Source organism: Apteryx mantelli, chromosome 21 (genome assembly GCF_036417845.1).
Source record: "Apteryx mantelli isolate bAptMan1 chromosome 21, bAptMan1.hap1, whole genome shotgun sequence".
Classification (NCBI taxonomy): Eukaryota; Metazoa; Chordata; class Aves; order Apterygiformes; family Apterygidae; genus Apteryx; species Apteryx mantelli.
In genome coordinates, this window is record NC_089998.1 from 9,119,138 (window position 1) to 9,139,861 (window position 20,724).

General features: G+C 49.4%; 1 protein-coding gene across 1 annotated transcript; it reads right to left on the bottom strand.

Annotated features, from left to right (window-relative positions):
* Positions 1 to 1,084: 1,084 nt before the first annotated feature.
* Positions 1,085 to 18,568, bottom strand: LOC106499943 (CMP-N-acetylneuraminate-beta-galactosamide-alpha-2,3-sialyltransferase 4). The gene is made up of 11 exons (XM_067309003.1): positions 18,486 to 18,568; positions 10,647 to 10,743; positions 8,392 to 8,449; positions 7,687 to 7,743; positions 7,000 to 7,127; positions 6,015 to 6,078; positions 5,026 to 5,121; positions 4,211 to 4,403; positions 3,735 to 3,863; positions 2,097 to 2,243; positions 1,085 to 1,731 (listed from the first exon to the last, which is right to left on the bottom strand). Exons 2-11 carry the CDS (start codon positions 10,723 to 10,725, stop codon positions 1,624 to 1,626), a joined length of 1,059 nt encoding a protein of 352 aa, XP_067165104.1. The 5' UTR covers positions 10,726 to 10,743; positions 18,486 to 18,568; the 3' UTR covers positions 1,085 to 1,623.
* Between the last annotated feature and the right edge of the window lie 2,156 nt (positions 18,569 to 20,724).

The following is a 20,724-nucleotide window of genomic DNA, read 5'->3' on the forward strand; positions in this document are numbered from 1 at the left end:
GACTTCTTTATCAAGCTGAGCTGAACAGCTGGGGCATCCAGTTCTTACACCAGTCTTCTGGTACAAGGCAGCTTTGGGGAGTTTCGGTAGAGATTTTTTGGTCATGAATTGTATGCACCAACCAGAGCAAAAACATTTCAGCTCCAATGGAGAAGAAGCCAGGCTCGCCAAAAGAGAATAACAGTGGGAGCTACATGGAGGGCATTAATGCTTTGCAGATTGTGAGAAAGAAGGGGTTACACAGAAGTTTCAGGAGACAGGGCTAAAATACTGGAAGAGAAGTTACCCAGGAAAAGGAGTGTCATGAGACAGGAAGTGCCCTGAGAGCCTGGCCACAGCAAACCGGATGGCAGAAGGAAATGGGAGGGAAGATTTGTCTCCTGTGGAAATTGTGAGCAGTTATATGAGCACTGTACTAATGTTCCCACACATCAAATGCTGCTGCTGTCAGACACATACAGCCTGATGCAAGTTAAGCCAACCCCACTCTTAGAGCATATCTTCAAAGAGTTACTCAAGAAGATCCTTCACCTCAATGAGCACCCAGCTGAAGAGTCTGCAAAGAAGGTATCATACCAACATAGCCATCATTTTAACATCACAACATAGGTTCTTTTTCCAGGTAGAGACAGCCTTTTAGTGAGGCAGCAACTGAGGTGGACTCATGATGATAGCAGGCTGGGAAGAAAATAGCAATGAGAGAAGCAAAGAAGAGGAGATACAACCTAGATGCATGCTGGAAGGAGGCTGTGACCTATGATCAAAGGGCTGGCTTCTGACCCAAAAGACAGGGTGCCAGAGGTGTAATTTGAACAGGAGCCAGCCACAGACAAAGTGGAAATTTGAAGGGATTTCTTAAATGCAGAAGATCTTTAGCACACAAAATAGACCTGGCAGGCTGGCTCCATGCTCGTAACTGGCTGGAAGAAACATCCTGAGCTACGGAGAGCACGAAGACGAAGAAAGCAGGATTACATGGGGTTGTGAAGCCATGAAAAGATCTCAGAGGCGATGCTGATGTAATTCTCACCTGTCCCCACCAGAAATCCTCCTCACACAAGACAGTGCCAACCAGAGACACTCCTCGAAATCAGAAGCATTTTTATTCTCAAACAGAACAATGAAAAAATCCCACTTTCTTAGTGGTTCCTGCAGACATTAACATTTCCCAACAATTAGTAAGATTCTGAATCTCTGAGTGTTCAGCACAGTCCTTTTCCAAACTGCTGGGTCTGCCTCTCACTCCAATCTGCTTAGGAAGGAGTTTGAAATCTCAAGGCACACAAAACACTGTCACCCTCCTCCCTTACCCAGGGGCTGGGGACCGGCTTAGCATCCCAGTTCGGTGCTTTATACAAATAACCAGTGAGCAAAGAATGGCCATTTCCAAAACAGGAGGGGATCACCCAAGGCAGAAGCATTGTATGACACACTTCATCCTCCACCATGGCAGGCAGTGGCGAAAGCTGGAGGCCAGCAGTAGAAAGGACAAGTGCTCTGAATCCCAAAATTCATCTCCCACCCCACATGGAACAGGATGTTTCTGCTCAAAACAACCTGGAACAAGGGCAAAGCCCAGCTGGGACCACCAGCGGTGTCTGCAGGAGGACAACAAGCAGCAACTCAGTGGTTCTGGGCCTGGAAGGAAGGGTTGGTTATGTCAGCAATCACCCCCTGCTTGATCATTTTCAGCAGCCAGTTCCTCTCAGCAGTTAGGTTGTGCTGAATCAGCTGCAGAGACAAGAGAGCCAGAGTTACAGATTATTTCTTACAGTGCCCCAAATGCTCCCCAAAATGCCCTGGATCCCCTCTGACCCAGCTTCCTCTGCAGCCCCAAGCAGGACTTCCACTGATAGGGCTGGGCAGGACCCACGTCACCAAACAAGGACAGGTAAAAGGCACACTGAATGAGCCCGTATCTGTGCTCAAGGTCCTTTCTGGGAACAAAGCACTCCTTCTCCTGGCATGTCCCAACAAGAATTACCATGGGTAATGCTGGTGATAGCTACCAGAGCTCACAGCTATCTGAGTCCTAGCTTTGTCCACTAAGTTGCACTATGAAGAACACCTTCGTTTGAAGAGGATGCATTTACTACCTCTTTTTCCCGTGAGCGACCCGTATTGTAATAATGTATTGGCGTAGCATTGTCATGGTTGCCAGGGTAACCAAAGCCTGCAATGTTGACCTCTTGGCACATATGGAGGGCTAGGTTCAAAGCAATGATTCCCGTGGTGGCATATCTCTGGGAAGAGAAAAGAGAGAACAGCTGTTTAGCATTTCAGACTCCTACTTTGACAATACTGACATCAGCAACCAGCTGGGACCAGTAGCTTCCTCCACTCCACGCAGAAAAAAAATACATAAATAAAACAGGACAGATGCCTGGACAGTGTTCCCAGAAGTCAAGCAATCATCATCTTATAGGAAGGTGATGCAGAAAAGGAGGGTCCAGGAGAATGTGACCTCTGTGATGCTAAAACACAGCATTCCATGGAAACCAAAAGGTTTCGTATGGAGGGAATCAGCACACTTTTTGACAAAGCCACATCCCTGATGGAGCCTGTACAAGGTTTCTGCATCTCTTTCTTTTTCATGTGCCTCTTTAAGTGTATTCTCTACTGGAGGCCTTCATGTGGTGCCTTATCTCTAAGCTAAGCATTAAATGCCTGTCCCTGGCCTACGTGTTACAAAAATGCTCTTTGTTCATGTAAAGCTAACATGTCCATGTACAAACTCACACACTGCATTAAAAGCTTTGTGACTGAGCAGAACAGTAACCACACTCACAGAGCAGTTGAAAATGCTCTTGGTCCCCCAAGCCTAACTGAGCACTTAACACTCCCCACCTGGATTGCCCCACTTAGCACCTTTCAAGCATTTTAGCAGAGAAATGTGCTTTTTAACAGCATTTCTTCAGCAGTCAGGAGACTTGGCATATAGTCTCGGCCCAGGCCAAGAGTTACTGCATGACCTTGGAAAAGGTTATTTTGCCACACCAGGCCTTCAAGCTTCTCTTGGATTTGCTGCAGATTTGAAATGTCCTGGTGGCGCCCGGCAGGCTTAAAGTTAAAGATTGCACAGCACCATCACAAAGTTTGTCAGGACCAAAGACAAAGTATCATTACATTCATTAATATCCTCCACCATGTAGCGAATGGGAAATTTGTGTTCCAGAAGCAGTGGGCATAAAAGCTAGCCTTAGGCCAGAATTCTGTTAGACTTGAGTGTTTTAAGGAATGCCAACCAAAATTCCTCTCATTTTACACTAGCTAATTCAGTAATGGTCTATAGACAGGGAAAGTCTAGGAACATACGTGAAAGGGCTTATTTGACAAAGCTGCTTGTCACAACAGGGAACCAGGCTGTGTGATGCCTAGAACTCTGGACAGAAGTGTAACTCTAAAAAGTGATTTGAATGCAGAATGGCAAAGAGTCATGGGGCAGACTGACAGGAATGGTGCACTAAGCAGGAATAACACTGCAGTGTTGTGACAGGTCAGAAAAGTCTTGTGTTTTTTTGGTAGGAGCAGCGATCAAAACTTGTAATACCATGCTGTAGGGAAAGACTGCATTTACTCGGGAAGGGACTCGCTAATCTAATCAATGGGCCTGTTTTCTTTCCCCATCTCTGCTGTCCAAGATTTCTGCCCTGTGTGGCACTCAAGCAGTAAGGTATTAGAGAAGACACAGAATACTGATGGTTGTCTGTCTGCTTTCCAGTGTGATATCATACCCTACTCCACGTTTTCAACTGCAGGAGTTTGTACGTTGCTTCATAGGTGACATATGGGTTGAGAATACGTAGGTGAGAGACATTCCCATTCCATTCCCAAGGGGGCTGGCGCCAAAACCCCGCCTTTGTCTGTAGGGAAAGGCAAAGAGAAAGAGAGATATTCAAGGCATGCCCATGCACACAAGACAGTGCCATGATAAAGATCCCTGATTTAGCTGCAATCTATTGCTCTGCCTGGGTGCTCAGAAGGACTGACAGTCTGGCGGAGCAAAGAAACTCCAGGTCTCTTCCACTCGTGCCAATGCACCTATCTGCAATGTGGCTGAGACTGGGGTGTTTCTAATTAGTGGAAAAATAAAGTCTCAGGTCCATTGTGCAGCTCATTAAATATTTGAAGGATACATGATTATTAGAGCAATGGAACATGTCATTCCAGATAACTTGGTTTCAACCATCCCTCATTAAAGACATCTCACCTTATTCCTTGTTTTCAGCAATACCTCCCTCAGCCAGAGGAAATCCAGTGGCTTGAATGGGACAAACACCATCAGTGTCTCATTGTCATTGTTTTCCAGAGGGTTGGGCAGAGCCGATTCAGGGAAGAAGAGACGGATGCTGGTTCTCTCACCCACATCTTTCTTGTGCTCTTTTACTGGAGCATCATTTAATCTGAGAATCAAAGCCAGAACAGCAGGATTTGTCCCTGGAGCAGTTTCAATATCACCTATTTCCAACCACGGAAGCAGCTGTGTGCTGTTAAATGCAAGATGGGCCATGTGAACTCACATGAGGGAACGGATACACATTATGATCCAACCTTACGACCTGGTTCCACAGAACTGGGTACCTCACACAGATGTAGGAATACTTCCTCCCCTTAAAAAAAAGGCAGGCGGTGATGGCAGAAAACTGCCATTTTTCATACAGGGAACTGAGGCACACAGAAATTAAATGACTTTCCTAAGTGAGAGTAAAAATGCATATAAGGTTGCACTGCAATCAAAGATTTGGCATTGTCAAGGCCCAAACCCATCCTGTAACATTGGGATTGCTTGCTACCTCATTGACTGGGCCACTGAAGCTGGCTATCCAGGCCCCAGGGAACATATCTGCGAATGAGTATGCTGTAAATTCTAACTCCTGCAGTGACTGGCCATGAACTGCAAGAAAGTCATTAGATTACCTGACCTGATGGATCCTAGATGTTATGTTTGCCAGGCAAGAAAGACACATGCACATTATCACTCCTCAGTCTCTGTCTAAATGTTAGGTTCTAGTAAGAATTCAGTACCTTATGATAACATGGTGAGAGTCAATCATTTTCCCAAAGCGTTGGCCATGGATGGAATAACCATTGCCGACCACAATACACCTTTGGCACCATAAGCTGGCAAAAGAATAGATTCCAAGAGGTTAAGTCCTTCACCGATAAGTTTCTCCACCAGGTTTGAGGAGCATCCCTGAGCCTTGTCTGGTGCCCTCAAGTAACTCCCTAGGTGGCATCAGAGCAGAGAAGCCCTGACTAGTAGGATTCTGGCTGTGTCCCAGCCACACAGAGGTGTGACTTAGTGAGCATAAGGCAATGGAGTGTCATCAACATGCTGGCAAAATTAAGTGGGACCTCTAGTCAGCTAGAGGAGAGGGAGGACACAAGACACAGAGGAAATGGAAAGTCAAGTAGGGATGCCCAGTAGACCAGCAGTTCTTAACTTGGAGGGAGAACCTCTGCTTGAGGCACACAGTATACTGGGAAGAGAGAGAACAAGAGGCCACAGAAAATTTCATCTAATGTGCGCTTATGACAGGAAAGAAGAGCGTTTCCAAACTCAAAAGTTTTCCAGTAGCTGCAGCAGACAGTATATTTCACTTCCTGCTCTCTCTGAATGTAGGCAGGCAGAACATAAGGATGCATATAACTTTTCAGGCCCTGGACTGCCACATTTGTGATGGAGTTAGAGCAAGAGAAAATGGATGGGATAGGGCAACACTGAGAACAGAGACCACGGCATGACAGAAGTTAAAGGGAGGAAGTGTGGATCTAGCAGCTTAAGTTCATCAGTATGAGAGCTGCTTGAAAGGGCACATTTAAAAAGGAAAGAAAGAGAAACCCACTGAGAGAGATGGGGAGGGTCAGAAGGAGTGAGAGGCAGAAAGGGCTGTGAAATTGAGGAATAAGAGAGAAAACTTTGAAAAGCTTCAGAAACCAGGGCTCTCAGACCACCTACCACTTCCCTCACGCTCCTGCTCCCCCAGCACCCAGCCCCAGCCCAGTCTCCGTACCGCTCAAAGGATTCAGGCAACTCCTGCTGTGGAAGAAGCTGCAATGTGGCAAAAGCAGACAGAACTGAAAGACAAGAAGTAGTTGAAGAGTTATCTTCAGGGGAAAAAAGTGGCCCCACCAGTGCCAACAGGAGAGCTCTTCTCTTCGTTAGGCTCTGAAGAGCCAGGTTTCACCCTTCCATAAAGTGCCAGGGCACTTTACATGAGAGAACCTCAAACACTGTTCTTGTCACAGCGATCCACCCAACACTGTCAATACTGAGGCCTTTTTCCACGTAAAGGGCATGCTCTGCACGCATGGGAGGCAGGGATACCATTTAGGCTAGCTCTTCTCCACTCATTTTGGATGCTGCACAAATAATAAGGTCCCCAAGAGGAACGATTCAGGAACAAAAGGCACTGATACTGCCCCGTGGAAGAAGCACCGCAAAGCTGATCAATTTGCACACTGAGGTGTATCTTCAGTTTAAAAAGCTGGTTACCACCCTGCTTTGTCAGAAGTTACCACATGCAGTAGTTCCTCAACTGAATTTGCCCAGTCTATTTCAATGCAAAAACAAACAGGTTACCTCAGACCAGCACTATGAGCACTTGAACTTGGTCTGTATTACCTCACATTGAAAACAGCAAGGGGTACCAATCCAATCAGTTATTCCCTCTCAGTTGATGTTTGTTAACTTCTGCAATGGGTCTTACTCCATCCATAAGAGCATTTCTGTCAACCTTTCTCTTTCCATCCCTCTTGGCACAGCTAGAAGTCGGAGTTAAAGCACTATCCCCTTCCTCCATTATCACCATCAGGGACTATGACCTTTCCTCAAAAGCATCCCAACCATTCAACCTAGCCCCTCTCAATGAACCCTGGTGCCCAGATAGATTTCCCTTTCCTCTGCAGCACTCATGGAAGCTGCATCAGGAAGAGGCTCTTCAGTTGCACAGTGTCCGTCCACAACATTACAACACTGAGGGCAGAGCGCTGCAATACCTGAACTCTGTAGCCCAAAAGGAAGTTTATGGAACCACAGAACTTTTTCAAGCTCTCTTCTAAAAGGCCTGTCCATAAGCGAGTATAAGGATTTGCTGGTCAGGAAAGGCTTCCAGTGAGGTTCAAACCTGTCAAGAGAGATTCAGAGTGCCAGCAGTTCAGGGAAGAGTGGAGCAGTCACAGCAGTACCAGACACAAGGACTAAGACATCTGAAGCAGGCTGAATGATGAAGGGCTTTGGAAAGTTACTGAGCTATCCTGAAACACTTCCCAGAAATGACCCACATCTTTTAAACATAATTCTTATTGCTCACTGTTTCTAACCCACCTTCTGAGCAGCAGTAATGGCATACAATTCCAGTTATGTTCCACTTTCATTTATTCATTCACTTCATGACAAAGTTCACCCCTCACTGTGCGCTGACCAGTTCTACAGTGCATCTCTTCCTCTCTGATTGCCCTTCAGAGGACATTTTACATATGCATCTGTATTGCACCATTCTGCTGACTTGCTGACTCACTTGTAATGGAGCTAAGATGCTATTGTGCAACAGCTCAAACTAGCTGTTTCCTTTCCTGCATATCTGCGCATAAACTCCAGACTGACAGTCTCCACCCATCAGCAGCCACTGAGCACTCAGTCATCTCTGACCAAAATTCCCCAGACAAAAAACATAATTGACAAACCTTCCAAGAAAAGGTTTTCTCCACACAAAGCGTTTCCTGCAAGCACCAAGGCGCTTCCTGTGAAAGAAACAGAGCTCATTTCCAACCATCTCTTCTTCAGGAGGTCTTTGAAAGCAGTCCAGGATGCCAGGATGTAGGAGGGATTTGAGCTCCTGACCACATCTGTCCATGAACAGGGCCCCTCCAAAGAACATGTAAAGAGCTCCATATCTGCTCAGCAGAATCATTGAGTAATTTAGGTGGAAAGAGATCTCTGGAGAGCCAACATCAAAGTTAGGTCAAGCTGTGCAGGGTCTTGACCCGTCAAATTTTAGAAAATCAGTGGCCTCAGGTGACCCATGCTCATGCCTCCAGATAGGGACATACAATGAAGAGCACTGCGGGATGTCCACAAGACACTCTGACAGTGGTCTCTACTATAGTCTAGCTAAGACATCACCAGTTTCATCACTGCTGTTTCATCCTGCAAGTTCTGTCTGCCCTGCCCTCAAGTCACTGCTAGGCAGAACACAGTCCTCCAAGTCCCCAAGGATTCATACCATATTGGGGGAGCTGTTTCTCATCCAGATCTTACTGTGTCACCTTGGAAGAAGGGTTGCCTTTTCTTTCCACAATAACAAATTGTTCCTCCTCCATGTGCCCTACCACTTGCCCAGACCATAGTAGCACTGAGGTCAGAAAAGGGAAGAAGAAAAGATAACTTACTCTGCCTGACTTTCACGTGACTTCATCACAGAGTAGTATAGGCTCTGCACATACAGACCTGCTGAAGGCAATGGAGAGGCTGAAACAGGCCACGCAGTTGCACAGCAACATCACTACAGCTAGAACCGCCCCACTGCACAGCCCACAGAATCTCTCCCCCCAGACAGCATCACTGGAGCCTCTCCAGCCATCAGACCTGAAGACCAGCAGACCCTGTTCCAGAGTATAGGAGCCTCCAAGTGGCTGTATTTGAATTAGCCCCTTGCTAGCCAGAATTAAATGAGGCCTTCTGGTAATGAACCCTAGTAAATACACCATCCTGCGTTCCAGACGCATGGGGCAGCAGAGATTAAATCAAAGGTCCACAAGGAGCTCTGTCAGCAGGTTACTGCCCTCGTCTGCCGAGGTCATGGGCCTAGCAGGGAACCACAGAGAGAAGAGGAGCTCAGGATACCTGAGCATGTGCATGATCAAAAACTCAGGGCATCTGTGGGAGAACACAACTGCAAGGCTTTCTGCAGGCCACGAAATATGAGGGAATTGACACCCAGACACACACTGTTGCAGACCTAAGGAAGACCTTTGACTTGGGAGAAAGGGCAGGATTTCCTCTGTGACCCATGGGGAGCTTTCATTTACAAAAGGCTCAGCTCTCTGTCACTTCAGCCAGCTGGCCACTGTGCCCATTCCTCCCGCTGGCTTTACAGAGCTGCCTGTGTGCTCATGCCAAATGGAGGACAGGAGGATATGGATTTTCCAGTGTTAGTTTTGCTTTTTATTTGGGGCCTTTAAACATTAGTAAAGAGATTGTTCTGATTGGAGATAAAGATTTTTAATTTGACTTTTCTCAGTGCTTCCCATATTGTACCACAGAATAGTCATTACATTACTGTGCACCATGATGGCTCTTTCTTTTTTATGAAAATGACAACGGTTGCATCTTGGTCATTAAGCAGCAGAGAGTTTTTTCTGCGACAAACAATCAGCCTTTCTAATGATGGTATGAAATTAGAATTGGTTTTCTTTCTGGAGGGAGTTCACAAGCAGTTACATACACTCATACAGGTATTGTATCAGTGGTCTCTCCGGGACCTCCTACACTCACCACACAAAGGCTTTCATCAGGCCAATTAGTGCTGGGTTGCTACACACATACACACAACATAGGTAAACACCCACCTTTGGACCTTAATCCTGCAAAAAGCACAGCGGCATTTATCAGAGGGTGACTGCTAGACCTCCCCCCACACAGAGGAATTTAATTTGTGTATCACATACACACACAGAAGCAGGTTAACCCTGTTCTAGCCTCCCACAGCCCTGTGCACATACACCATTGCGGATGCAGGCCTTGAACTGGTGTTTTCAAGTATGAACACTTTTGAAAATAGTTACTCTGCAAATATCTCCTTAACGTCCTTGCTACAGAGATAGCATTTGCAGGGGGATGTAGGGGAGAACTCAGGGAATCACCACTTGGTTGTTTTACAGTTGTGCAAAACAGTAAAGAGATTTTTACACTTTGGAAAAAAGTTACCTTTTAGACACTTTTGTTCTCTCCATGCCCCCAAAGACATCCAAGATGACTTAATTTTCTAAAAATATACCCTAAACAGGCACAGCTAAAGCCTCTCTGGAGAAGTTCGGTTTTATTAATGACAAATGCAAGAGCAATGCCTGTGCCAGGAGCGGATCCACAGGAGAACAGAACAACCCCACACAGGGGAAGCTGCCTGTGGTGGGACTGTTTGCAGGATGAGGCTCAGCATTTGGAAAACACAACCAGCGGAGAGACACACAGCTAAAGGAGGGCACTGTGATCTGGGCCTCTAGTCTGGTTGCTGATCCTCCCTGGAAATGAGAATGACTGGTGCCAGCTCTTGGTGCAATGGCAAAGGGCCGAGGAGCCAGCCTGCTGCCGTTCTTGCATCGGTGGGCCCAGCTCACACTCACACCAGGCACACTAGCATAAACCGGGGGAAGCAAGAGGGAAACGGCCCCTTCTCAACCACCTTTTCTTGTCGGGAACACATAAGAGTTCACAAATGCCCCTCATCTCAGTCTTTAGGGACACCTAGGGCTGTGCATGTCTGATTTATGGAAACACATCTCCTCCCTCCACTCTTCCATCATCTTCCATTTTTTTGGGGGGGGGGTCCCCAGTGAAGATACTGGGGCCTGGAGGGGCTTCTCCCTCTGTACAGCTCCTAGCACAGCAAGGTCCTAGGGCTCAGCATGGATTGAAGTTTTCTTACCCACAAACAGCAAGATCACCAGGTTTTTCCACTGGAAAAAAGCCAAGGAGAGTTTCCCCACTAGAGATCTGGCATTCATGCTGTCTTCATGCACATTCTGCAAAAAAACAGAGACTATTCATCAGTCAAAACAGGGGTGATAAGGAGTTGTGCCATAAGGCTTTTGCCCAGAGATTTCTCAGACACAGGCTGACTGGCTGGCCCATAAGCCTAGCCTTCCAGGCACCATGCCTCAGTCCATATAGCCCTGGTACCTACCACACTGCCTGCCAGCCCACTGAGACCCCCGTGCAAAGAGAAGAATGGCCGCGTTGAGGCAAGTCCTTCATTCATCATTTTGCTGGGTGCTCCTGCCAGTCACAGCAGCAGATAAACTGGAACACCCCTCGTGAAACAGATGTCCAGGTCATCTTCTGCAGGTCACCACAGGAAAACCTCCCCATGCTCCAAGCCCCAGAAGCAAGCTCTGAACCAACCACAGTGATCAGGATTGGAGGTGCACTAACCACAGCTACCCCACCCCAACTCAGCATCAGCAAGTGTCCAGCACTGGGCTCACTGCCACCTGCCTGCGCAGGATGCTGTGGGCACAGCTAGCAATCCCACTAAGCACCAGAGACATCTTTCACAGGGACATTCCCTTCCTAAGGCCTTACAGTTTGTTCCTCTGACAACAGAAAAGAAAGTCCACAAAGCACTGGTTTGCCTGCAAAGCAATAAAGTCCTGTGATAAATCCTCACAAGCCAGGGAGTTTGTAGTGTTTAGGTGCCTGAGTTTGATTGACAGCCTTAATTATATAGGGACAGTGCCACAGCTCACATAGACAATTGCTGGCTCAGGATAGTAAAAAACAGGAATAATATCCTCCTCTCTTGAAGGGATGGTGCAGAAAGTAAGAGCTCAGCTTACCCATCTGATGGCAATCATCTAATTATCCTCTATGAGCAGGGGATACAAATCCCTGCTCAGCTGGGGAAAGTGCTCTGTGGTGCTTTCAGTCCACTCCCTTCCTCCTTCCCCCTGTCCTCTGGCCTGAAACTTTACCTTTGCAAGGTTAATTAATTCATCCAAGCAGATCTTCTTGCTCACTGCCACACAGCTGAAGCAAGGTTGCCCCCTGAAACCCCCGGCTGGTGTCTGCAGCTCACCTGGGCCATGCCACGGAGCTCAGGTGATCACCCAGCTAAGGGCAGCACCTGTGGTGCATTAGGGCTGGCATTAAAAGGGAGGTCCTGATTAGTCTGATGTGCTATGGGAAAGGAGAGGGTTTTTCTGTGTGGGCTTCAGGAAAAGGAATGGGGACTGTTTTCCAGGAAGATCTTAAGACAGCGGTTTAGGAAGGCTCTGGCTGCAGGCCCACTCCAGGCATGGAGCCACAAGTGGGCTGAGTGTGTGTGTCCTTCTCAGGCTGGGTGCCTTTGCTTAGAAATACAAGGAAGAGAGGAGCTCTCTTACTCTCTTTCCTTGCAGACAAACCTTGCAGACTCACACTGGGCTTTCAGTTAAAAATGGGGTGTCTCCTTCTCCTGCTCTGTTGCGCTTTGCAGATGAAACTAGGCACAATGCTGTCAGCCTCCAATCAGGCCTAGGGAGCAAATCCTCAGGACTGAGCAGCAATTCATGTACTTGCAACTTCCCATCCCTTTCATTTGTCCCTAGAGTTAATGCCAGCCCTGAAGTGCAACTTCTAGGCGCTTGCTCCTTTCTTCTGACCGGGAAATTTCTGCTGGACTTTTCCCAGGGCACGCTAAAGCCAGGGAAGGGCAATTGGGTACAGGGGCTGCCAGGAGGGTTGATAAAGGCACCTTGTTCTCTGCCTCCACTGCCTCTTCCAGGGGATGTGATTCTGATCAGCCCTTGGGGAACAGCTTTGGGGTGTCCTACTCCTATTCTTTGCTTTGCTGGCTAGGAGGAAAAATTCCCCTGTCAGTGTTGGCAGCTGCATGGGGAAGGTTTCTGGTTGCTCAATGGAAATGCAACTGAGCCGCTTCTGGGTTTTCACCAGCACCTGATTCTCTGCATTTAACAAAACAATCACAACAGCACATGCACGTATGCATGCTCGTCCAGGCAGTGTGCCTCCTGCCTGCCAAAGGACTTCTCTCTGCCCTGTTCTACTTCTCTCAAGCCTTTCAGGTTTATTTTCACAGAAGCTTTTTCTTTTTCTGTGTGATACTTTTTTTTTCCCTTTCCCTCTTAATTAAAGTATTTGTCTCCACAGCAGGAAACATAAACTATGTGACAGACTATCTTGATATATGTTTTAAAGTAGGAAAAATTATTTAGCAAAGCAATTATCTTCAGATACGCACAGAAACCATCACTAGCCCTGTCCCCAGAAACCAGCAGAACTGGGAACAAAAGGATTACGAGGGACGCTGGTCATTTAGAAGCTAGAAATAAGCAATGATTATGTTTTTAATTCCATGCCTAGAAATGAAGGGCTAGATTTTTGGCAAAGAAAAAGCCATTCCTTTTTAAACCTAAAAGCAGGCGCTTTCCCTAAAAAGCTCCAAGAACAGGGGAGTAGCTAAACTCTTTTGAAAATCTGTTGCTTAGTATTATCACTGGAGAAAAGCTGGCTGCTAAGCAGTGGTGAATATCTACTTTTGTTGAAGTTTAATCGGGATCTGAGTGCTGCTGCAAATGTGGTCTGGACTGTGAGTGCCGATGGTCTCTTGGGTTTGGAAATCAGTCCCTAGTGCTATGCTATATGCCTTCCTTGGCTGTGCACATGTCTGAAAGGGAAAGCAGTCCATTTATTTCCATGCCTCAGTTTCCCCACTTGCAAACTGGAGATTATCACAATCCTCTTCCTCTCAAATAGGTTACAAACCTGAACTCATTGGCACAGAGCAGCTGCTATGAGTCACTGCGGCAGGCCAAGAATAACATAAAAATACCTAAAGACATGAGCCATTTTCTATTCTTCAGAGAGCAATTGATCAGTTGAGCTATACCGGGGTTTTTGTCCACCAGAGACTGCAAACTTGGGAAAAAAATGGCCTAGAAAATGAGAGTGCATTCCCTCTGATTCTCTTCTCTCTTCCCACAGCACTCCTAGCCTCCGCCTTCCCTTGCTTCCTCCACCAAAAAAATAAAGGAAAATCAACTCTAAATATTGTTTCTCTCATATCGGCCCAGCAGGAGAGGCAGAAATCAAATTATAACCACTGAAATAACCACCTGCACTCAGTGCCAGGAGGGTAGGTGGAGACAGCAGAATATTTTGCTTTGAGTTTCCAAAAAAATCTATCTTTATTAAAATAAACAAGCTTGAAAGAAGAAAGAGAAAGAAAATCAATCAGCTGGATTTAAAACAGGAAGATATCAAGCAAAGAGTGCTCCATCCAGACAGATGGACGAGAGCTGCACAAACCCAAACCCCTCAGTTCCTCTCCTCTTCTGGAAGACTGTTTTTTTGTTTTTTGTTTTTTTATCTCCTCTCTTAATTCTGTGCATTTTCTCCTGGAGATATTTCTTGCTACTTATGGAAAATTGCTAAAGAGAACGTTTTCCTATGGGGATGACAGGAGGAGGAAAAGCAGATCCATCCACCTCATGCCCACTAGATAATTCAAGGGGACCATGCTTTGCCAGATTCCTACAGGATCTGGCAATATTTTGGGCAGAACTTGCTGGTTTTATCCCTCTTCAGTTCAGTAGGAGTTTTCTACAAAGATGAGATAAATACTAGGATTCTCATAAACAAATATTTCTGAGGAGACTTTCTCTCCTGCATGGATTATTCCAGAAAAAAAAAAAGAAGTCCTATATGTTGCAGTCTTTCCGTTTGTCTCTATGGCTCTCCTTGGTTTTCAGCCAGAGGATCAGTAGCTTCAGGAACTAGCAGACTAACAAATTCATTCGCTCTCTCCCAAAACCCAGTTGCTGCCAGCAGGATATTATCATGCAAGCCCTGCGCTAGGGCTTCCTTCCGACTGGTGTGTATTTGAAGACTCTCTGCCTGCAGGAGCTCAGGAGGCAAAGCCAAAGCGGCAGCAGTAGGGTCTGAGCAAGCCTAGGGAAGAGGGCAGCTTCCCTAAGCGGCCCTAGGTTGATGCATTTGGTGCCTATAGATGCTGCTGCCGAAACTAGCCCGAGAGCTGTATTGCCACCTGGCTAAGCGCGCCCAGGCCCTTTGCAGGTCTGCCCGGGCCTGTGCAGAGACAGGTTGGAGGCACACCAAGACCAGTGAACCCCGAGTACAGCTGTGAGGAGCCACAGCGCAAAGCATCTACTGTGCATTTTGGAAGAAACCAGCTCAGGGAGTCTCTGGGCGGACCCAGGTCCCCACAGTGCCAGTTCCCAAATGCGTGCTCGGGCCTGTGTTGCGGCACCACCTGTCCTCACGGTTCCTCCTTTCCCAAGGAGATCAGGTGCTCCCGTAGCAAGTGCCAGCGGCTCACGCTCCAGGCTGTGCCCTCAGTGGGGGCAGCAAACCGCTTGGGCGTCACGGCCACTCGCCCACCTCCCTTCCGCACCTTGCCCCTGGAAAGCCACTGTGCCTGCAGCAGCTTCGCCTCCACGGAGGGGTTAAAAATCCAACTGAGCTGCAGAGGAGGCTTAGTCGGTTTTGTGCTCCTGCAGTGCCATCGTGTGCTTTCGGTATGCACTGCAGAAACACTCCGGGCTGCCAAAACTTGCAGGGGCCAGGGAGGCAGCAAGGAACTGGCGAGCTAAACCCAGTGATCCTGGGTGTCCCTGGACACTGCACGTCCCAGCTCCTGGCACTGACCGTCCTGCTTGCCCAGGAGGTGGCCCAAGGCAGGAAGTCCTGCATCGGCCACGTTTGCATGCAAGCATGCACCGAGATGTGGTCGCAGCGGAGTCCCACGCCGTGACGCTCTCTAGAGCACAGACGTGTGACTGCTCCATGCTTGGCAGAAAGTCGGTTCAATGGCTATATTACAACTCAGTCTGTGAGACCAGGAGGTGCCATGGCCAGCACAGCATTACTTCAGCTTGCCATGGTTTAAGGAGACCTTTTTTAAAAGGAAGGTGTGTAATCATGGACCTGGAGGACCCACAGACACATTCATGGGGGGAGTCTGCAGGGAGCACCCCAGCAGGGTGTGCACCCAACCTGAAACGAGCACCCCTGCCTTGCAGCCACCCCTATGCCGCCTTGCCACACATGTGCATCAGCTGGGCAGGCCTGCATCTGGCACACGTTGACATGGGCTTTACTCTCCTCCTGCCAGCGTTGCACTGTCTTTAAGTGGCTGTGTATAAAACCTACAGATGATTGCATGGAGCTGGGGAGGTGCGAGACAGGCAGGACACATTCCCTTTCCAAAGAGGCCTCCGAGCCCCTGCATGGCCATGCCTACAGAGCCAGGGTGCAGTGTGAAACTGGGGGTGAAAGCCAGAGACAAAATATTTCAGCAGGCTCAACACCGTTCAACATACAGGACTGAAATCAGCCCCATGTCTCACAGGGCCATCAAAGGCTAGTGAGATCTCAGAGGGGCTAGCTCTGGCTTCCAGGCAGGATCAGCTCAAAAGCAATCCATCTCTGACCACAAAGCCAGCTGGGTGCTAGCTCAGCCATCCCTCTCAACCCCTCTGACACAAAGGGGTTTTCTTGCCAGCTGCAACCAGAAGAAGCCCAGTTTCCACTTACATCTGGACCTACAGGCAGGCTGGGGAGGTGCTGCTGCCACCAAAATAGCTTGACTCACTCAAGCAAACAGGGGATGCAAACAACCTAGTGCCCCACCAAAGGAGCCATGGAGTGGAAAATGGAGATTTTGCCCTATGCTGCCCTCTATTTTGCCTGAAAAATTCCTCATCATGGAAATTTCCCAGCAGGCCCTTCTCTCTGCTTAACAAGCCCTGCTCCAGCCGTGGCAGGTCCTCAGCTCCTGTCAGCAGGCGCTGTGCCACGTTGTTAAGCAAGTCCATGGGAGAGAGCGCTCATTAACAACACCAGCAAACGGCATCACGAAGCCTTGACAGCACCTACGGTGACAGCTGCAAAGTGCCCCAATAAGTGACGGTGGCAGCGACTGGTACACGTGGCATGGTCTCCAGGCCACCCCAGGGGAGCGCGGAGCTGGAAATGGGGACATCCAGCAGCAGGGCTGAGAAAGGAGCAGTCTCCTGTACTTTGCACAGCATGGGGGACGACAGGGTGCTGGGGGAACGCAGGCATCGCTGCATTTTCTTTGCTTGCTGATGTCTGGCACCCCAATGGGAAAAGGCACCCCAGGGTGCTGCAGCTTTTTCACTCTGGAGCCAGACTGATTTCGCATGTCCTCTGCTGTAATCACGGACGGGTCCTGCCTCACCATGGTGCTAACACTGCGTGCCACCTGTTCCTATTCCTAGAGTCCCCTCCAGAGCACGACTTCAAATAAAACCCTCCTTCAGTCCTCGTGTTTTCTCCCATTGCTCTGATTTCAGCTTTCTGGGCCCAAAGCTTCAGCAATTCATCCTGCCCTCTGCAGCTCCTGCCTCTCTTCGCCCTGAGCCTTAAAAGTAAGGCAGGTGAGCAGGCCCTGGAGCCTAACCAACCCCGACCTATTCTGCAAGACAAAAATGAGCAATCGAGGCAGACCCGCAACCACGCAGGATCCACATGCACAAACTGGCCCAGGAAGAGCCGATGGCTCTCAAACCTCCGGGATATGCACACACTTTCCACCTCTGCCCTGCCTGCTGTGGCAGCACAGGCCACTCCTGGCTTCACAAGCCCTTAGTTCTGGTTTTTGCAGTCTCCACAGTGCAGGTGAAAAATAAAGCATTAGAGAGGCAGAAAGTGGGGTGGGAGGAAGGGTCAGATCTGGTGCAAAAGGGTGCACGGCGCTGGGCACGCTGCAGGCGGGCCGTGCCGGGGAGCACAGAGTCGCTGAGCCTGCCGGGGCTTGCGCAGAGGTCTGCAAATCATTAAACTGGTGCCTGCAATAGCCGCTCCCTGAAACAGCTTTTCCATGGGGGATCCAGAGGTGGGCTGCAGCCTCCTCGTCATCGCAGCCCTGACCCCAGGGGCACCTGAAGCTTGACTGCTTGCAGGACACCTGGCAAAGGTCCCAGCCCCCTGCTTTTTCCTCCTGCTCGAGTTTAAGGGCTTTCCTCCGCTGGAAGTTGTGGAGGTGGTCTCCCTGCTAAAACTCAGGCCTGCCCTGTCCGCTGTGCCCACGAGTGGCAGCACGGAGGCCTGATCCGTGCTCCCCGTTCCGCCACGCTAGGGCATTGCTCAGCCCCTTTCCCTGTCCCTGCCTTCATTTCCCTCACAGCAGGTGACCCCTCTAGGTCCTTGCAGCTCCCAGGAAAGGATTTGCATTTGCGTGTGTCTCGCACCTGCCAGGAGGACTAAAAAAAAGCCTTGAAACTTTGCTTTTAAAGGGGGGGAGGGCTCCTTTTTTTGTGCTCCAGAACCTCCCTCCCCCGTCCGCTCTCCTCCAGCCGGTGTCAGTCACAGCGGCGTTTGCATCCCCCGAAATCACAGCCTCCCCCGGGGCCGGAGGAGCCGAGCCCGCGCGGGGGAGAGTCGCCGCCGGCGAGGCCGAGCCGCCGCGGGCCTCCGCCAGCCCAGCTCGCTGCTGCCTGCCGTGCCCCAGCCTTGAGGAGACGCAGCCGCGACCCGTTCGCCCTTCCCTGTCAGGAAGCCGCGGGCCGGGCTCGGCCCCGGCTCTACCGACCACCCGAGCGCCCGGCGGCACCTCCGGGCCAGGGGCCTCTCGCGCAGCCCCTTTGCTCCTGGGTGCCCCCAAGAGTCGGAGCAAGCGGCCCCATACGCCGGGGCAGGACCCGGCGCGGCCGCCCTGCCGCCCTGCCCTCGCCTCAGCGCCCCCCGGCCCGGCCCAGCCCCACCCGCAGCCGGCGGCACCTACCTCCGCGGCGGCGGGAAACCGAGCCCCGCGCTGCCCGCTCCCCGCTCGGGCTCCGCCGGACGGGGCAGCCCTGCGGCGCGGCCCGGGGCAGCCGGTGCCACGTGCAGCAGGGGAAGCACCGCCGCGGGGCCCCAGCGAGGCCTGGCCGCCGCCGCCGCCGCGCGGCAGGATGGCGAGGAACAGAAGCGCCTCGTCCCTCCGTGAAGGAAACTCGCCGCCGTTACTTTGGGGGGGGGGGGGGGGCTGCAGCCGCGAGCCGCCCTGCGGCCCAGGAGACCCCGGGGAAATGCATTTCGCTCCCTGCCCGTTGTCCGGTCCCTTTCCCTAAGGCGGCGGCCCTCCTTTCCCGGCCCCCGGAGACGCCCGTGAGGAGCAGGCACCGTCCCCCGGCTGCCGCTGCCGCCGCCGGTTACACACCCTTACATAAAACACCGGTTCTCTTTACACACGTTCTGTCTTTTTTTAATCTTTTCAAGTGTCTTCTCCACACTCGTAATGGCTAGAGACTCATAATTCCTTTGGAATCAGTGGCCTGCAGTTTCCTGTTCATGTGGCTCCCAGGCCGGTGGCTTTGGAACAAGGCCGGGCGTCTCCATGAAATCCCTGGAGGTGACAACGGCGACCTGTAGGGAAGGATTCGGGAGGGAATGGACTTTTTTGGGAAGCTGCTCTTCCAGGCCACGTGCCTGCAGCAGCCTCAGCAAGGCTTTCCTTGGAGACGGGAAGGTAAAGGGATGAATCACCAGCCCACCACAGATATGAGCCAGCACTTATATTTATGAAAACTGGAGAAAAAGCAGAGGGATGAGGTAGGATGACAGTGAGAAAGCCGGAGGGGAGGGTGATCTCTGGGAGAAATTCAGCCCCAAATCCTCTTCTGTCAAAGCTTTTTCACTGAAATTTTGACTTTTTAGCAAACTACCAGAGAACCAAAATATTTTGACTGAAAACTGGAATAATTAGTTTTGGAAATGCCCCTGTCCCAGTGCCCCATATTCCTTCTTTCCTCTAACACTAAAATTCTGGAGCTGGACTACACTCACTACACTACATGGCTTTGGTTGGCGGTGCTCAGTTATTACTTTTTAATGAAAAAAATATATTTGGGAGAAAGTAGGTTCTCTTGAATCAAATAATAAAACCAAGAATCTGCCTAAACCCGATTCTGACAAAAATTTCTATTCAGAGGAAATTTATGCCAGTGCAAATGGATGTAAAAAGTTATTAGAGTGGAATCACAATATTTTACATTCATTTTACAGTGGTCTACACAGCAGGAAAACCACAGTCAAAATTAGGGGAATTCATACATTTTCGTTTCTTCCTTTTCTGCTATTCCTTACCTTTTCTAGTCCGCTCCATCTGGAGGAAGGTTTCCAGCTAGGCATGCCTGGCAAGGAGTCAAGTGAGGAGGAACACCCGCAGACCGGCCCTCTGCTCTGACTTTGGGTGACAAGGAAGAAAGGAAAGCAGAATCTATTTAACCTCATGCTCTTTGCTAAAGTTTTATAGAAAAGGTGCTGTGGTAGAGAGGGCAACGTTCCTCCCAAGGACACTTCCTGTAACATATTCCTTCTATAATTGAAAGCCAAAAACTTCCTATAACCAACTATTCTCTTAGTCCCTTCTGTACTTAAGCATATGTTTAATTTGAAATCTCGTTGACAACAGTAGGATGCAAGTATTTTTGCTTAGATGCTCTCTTGCTGTGGGTGTCTAGCTACCAATCAGCCCTATCCTTCTTCCATCCTCCGCTTTGAGTCACACTTCCCAATTTTTGCTGGTGTTATAGTCTATTTTAATAGATTGGAAAGAGATCCCTCTTTAGACTCACTATGCTGCAATCAGCTACCACCTAGCTAGGAATTGCTGGATTGCTGCCTTTCTGCATTCCCTTTGCATATCCAAAAAATCCTGCTGCCCGGTTGCACAGTGGGAACAGGCTGGTTTCCAAGTGCTCCTCATGCCCGAAAAGGTGGCAGGCAGCCCCATGCCTGCTCAGCATCCAGCACTGCCGGAAGGGCCAAGTCTGTGCGGTGTTTTGGCCCAGAGGCAGAGAAAAACACAGCTTTGATTAGAGATAAGCAGGATGTTTTCCATTCAACACTTTCAAAGAGATATTAGACAGGATCAATGTAGCAACTTCTCTTTAAACACCATCGGCAGAAGACAGAGATCCGGAGTTAAGAGGAAAATGAGCTGTCAGACACGAGAGTACAGGCCTTTGATTTCATCTTAT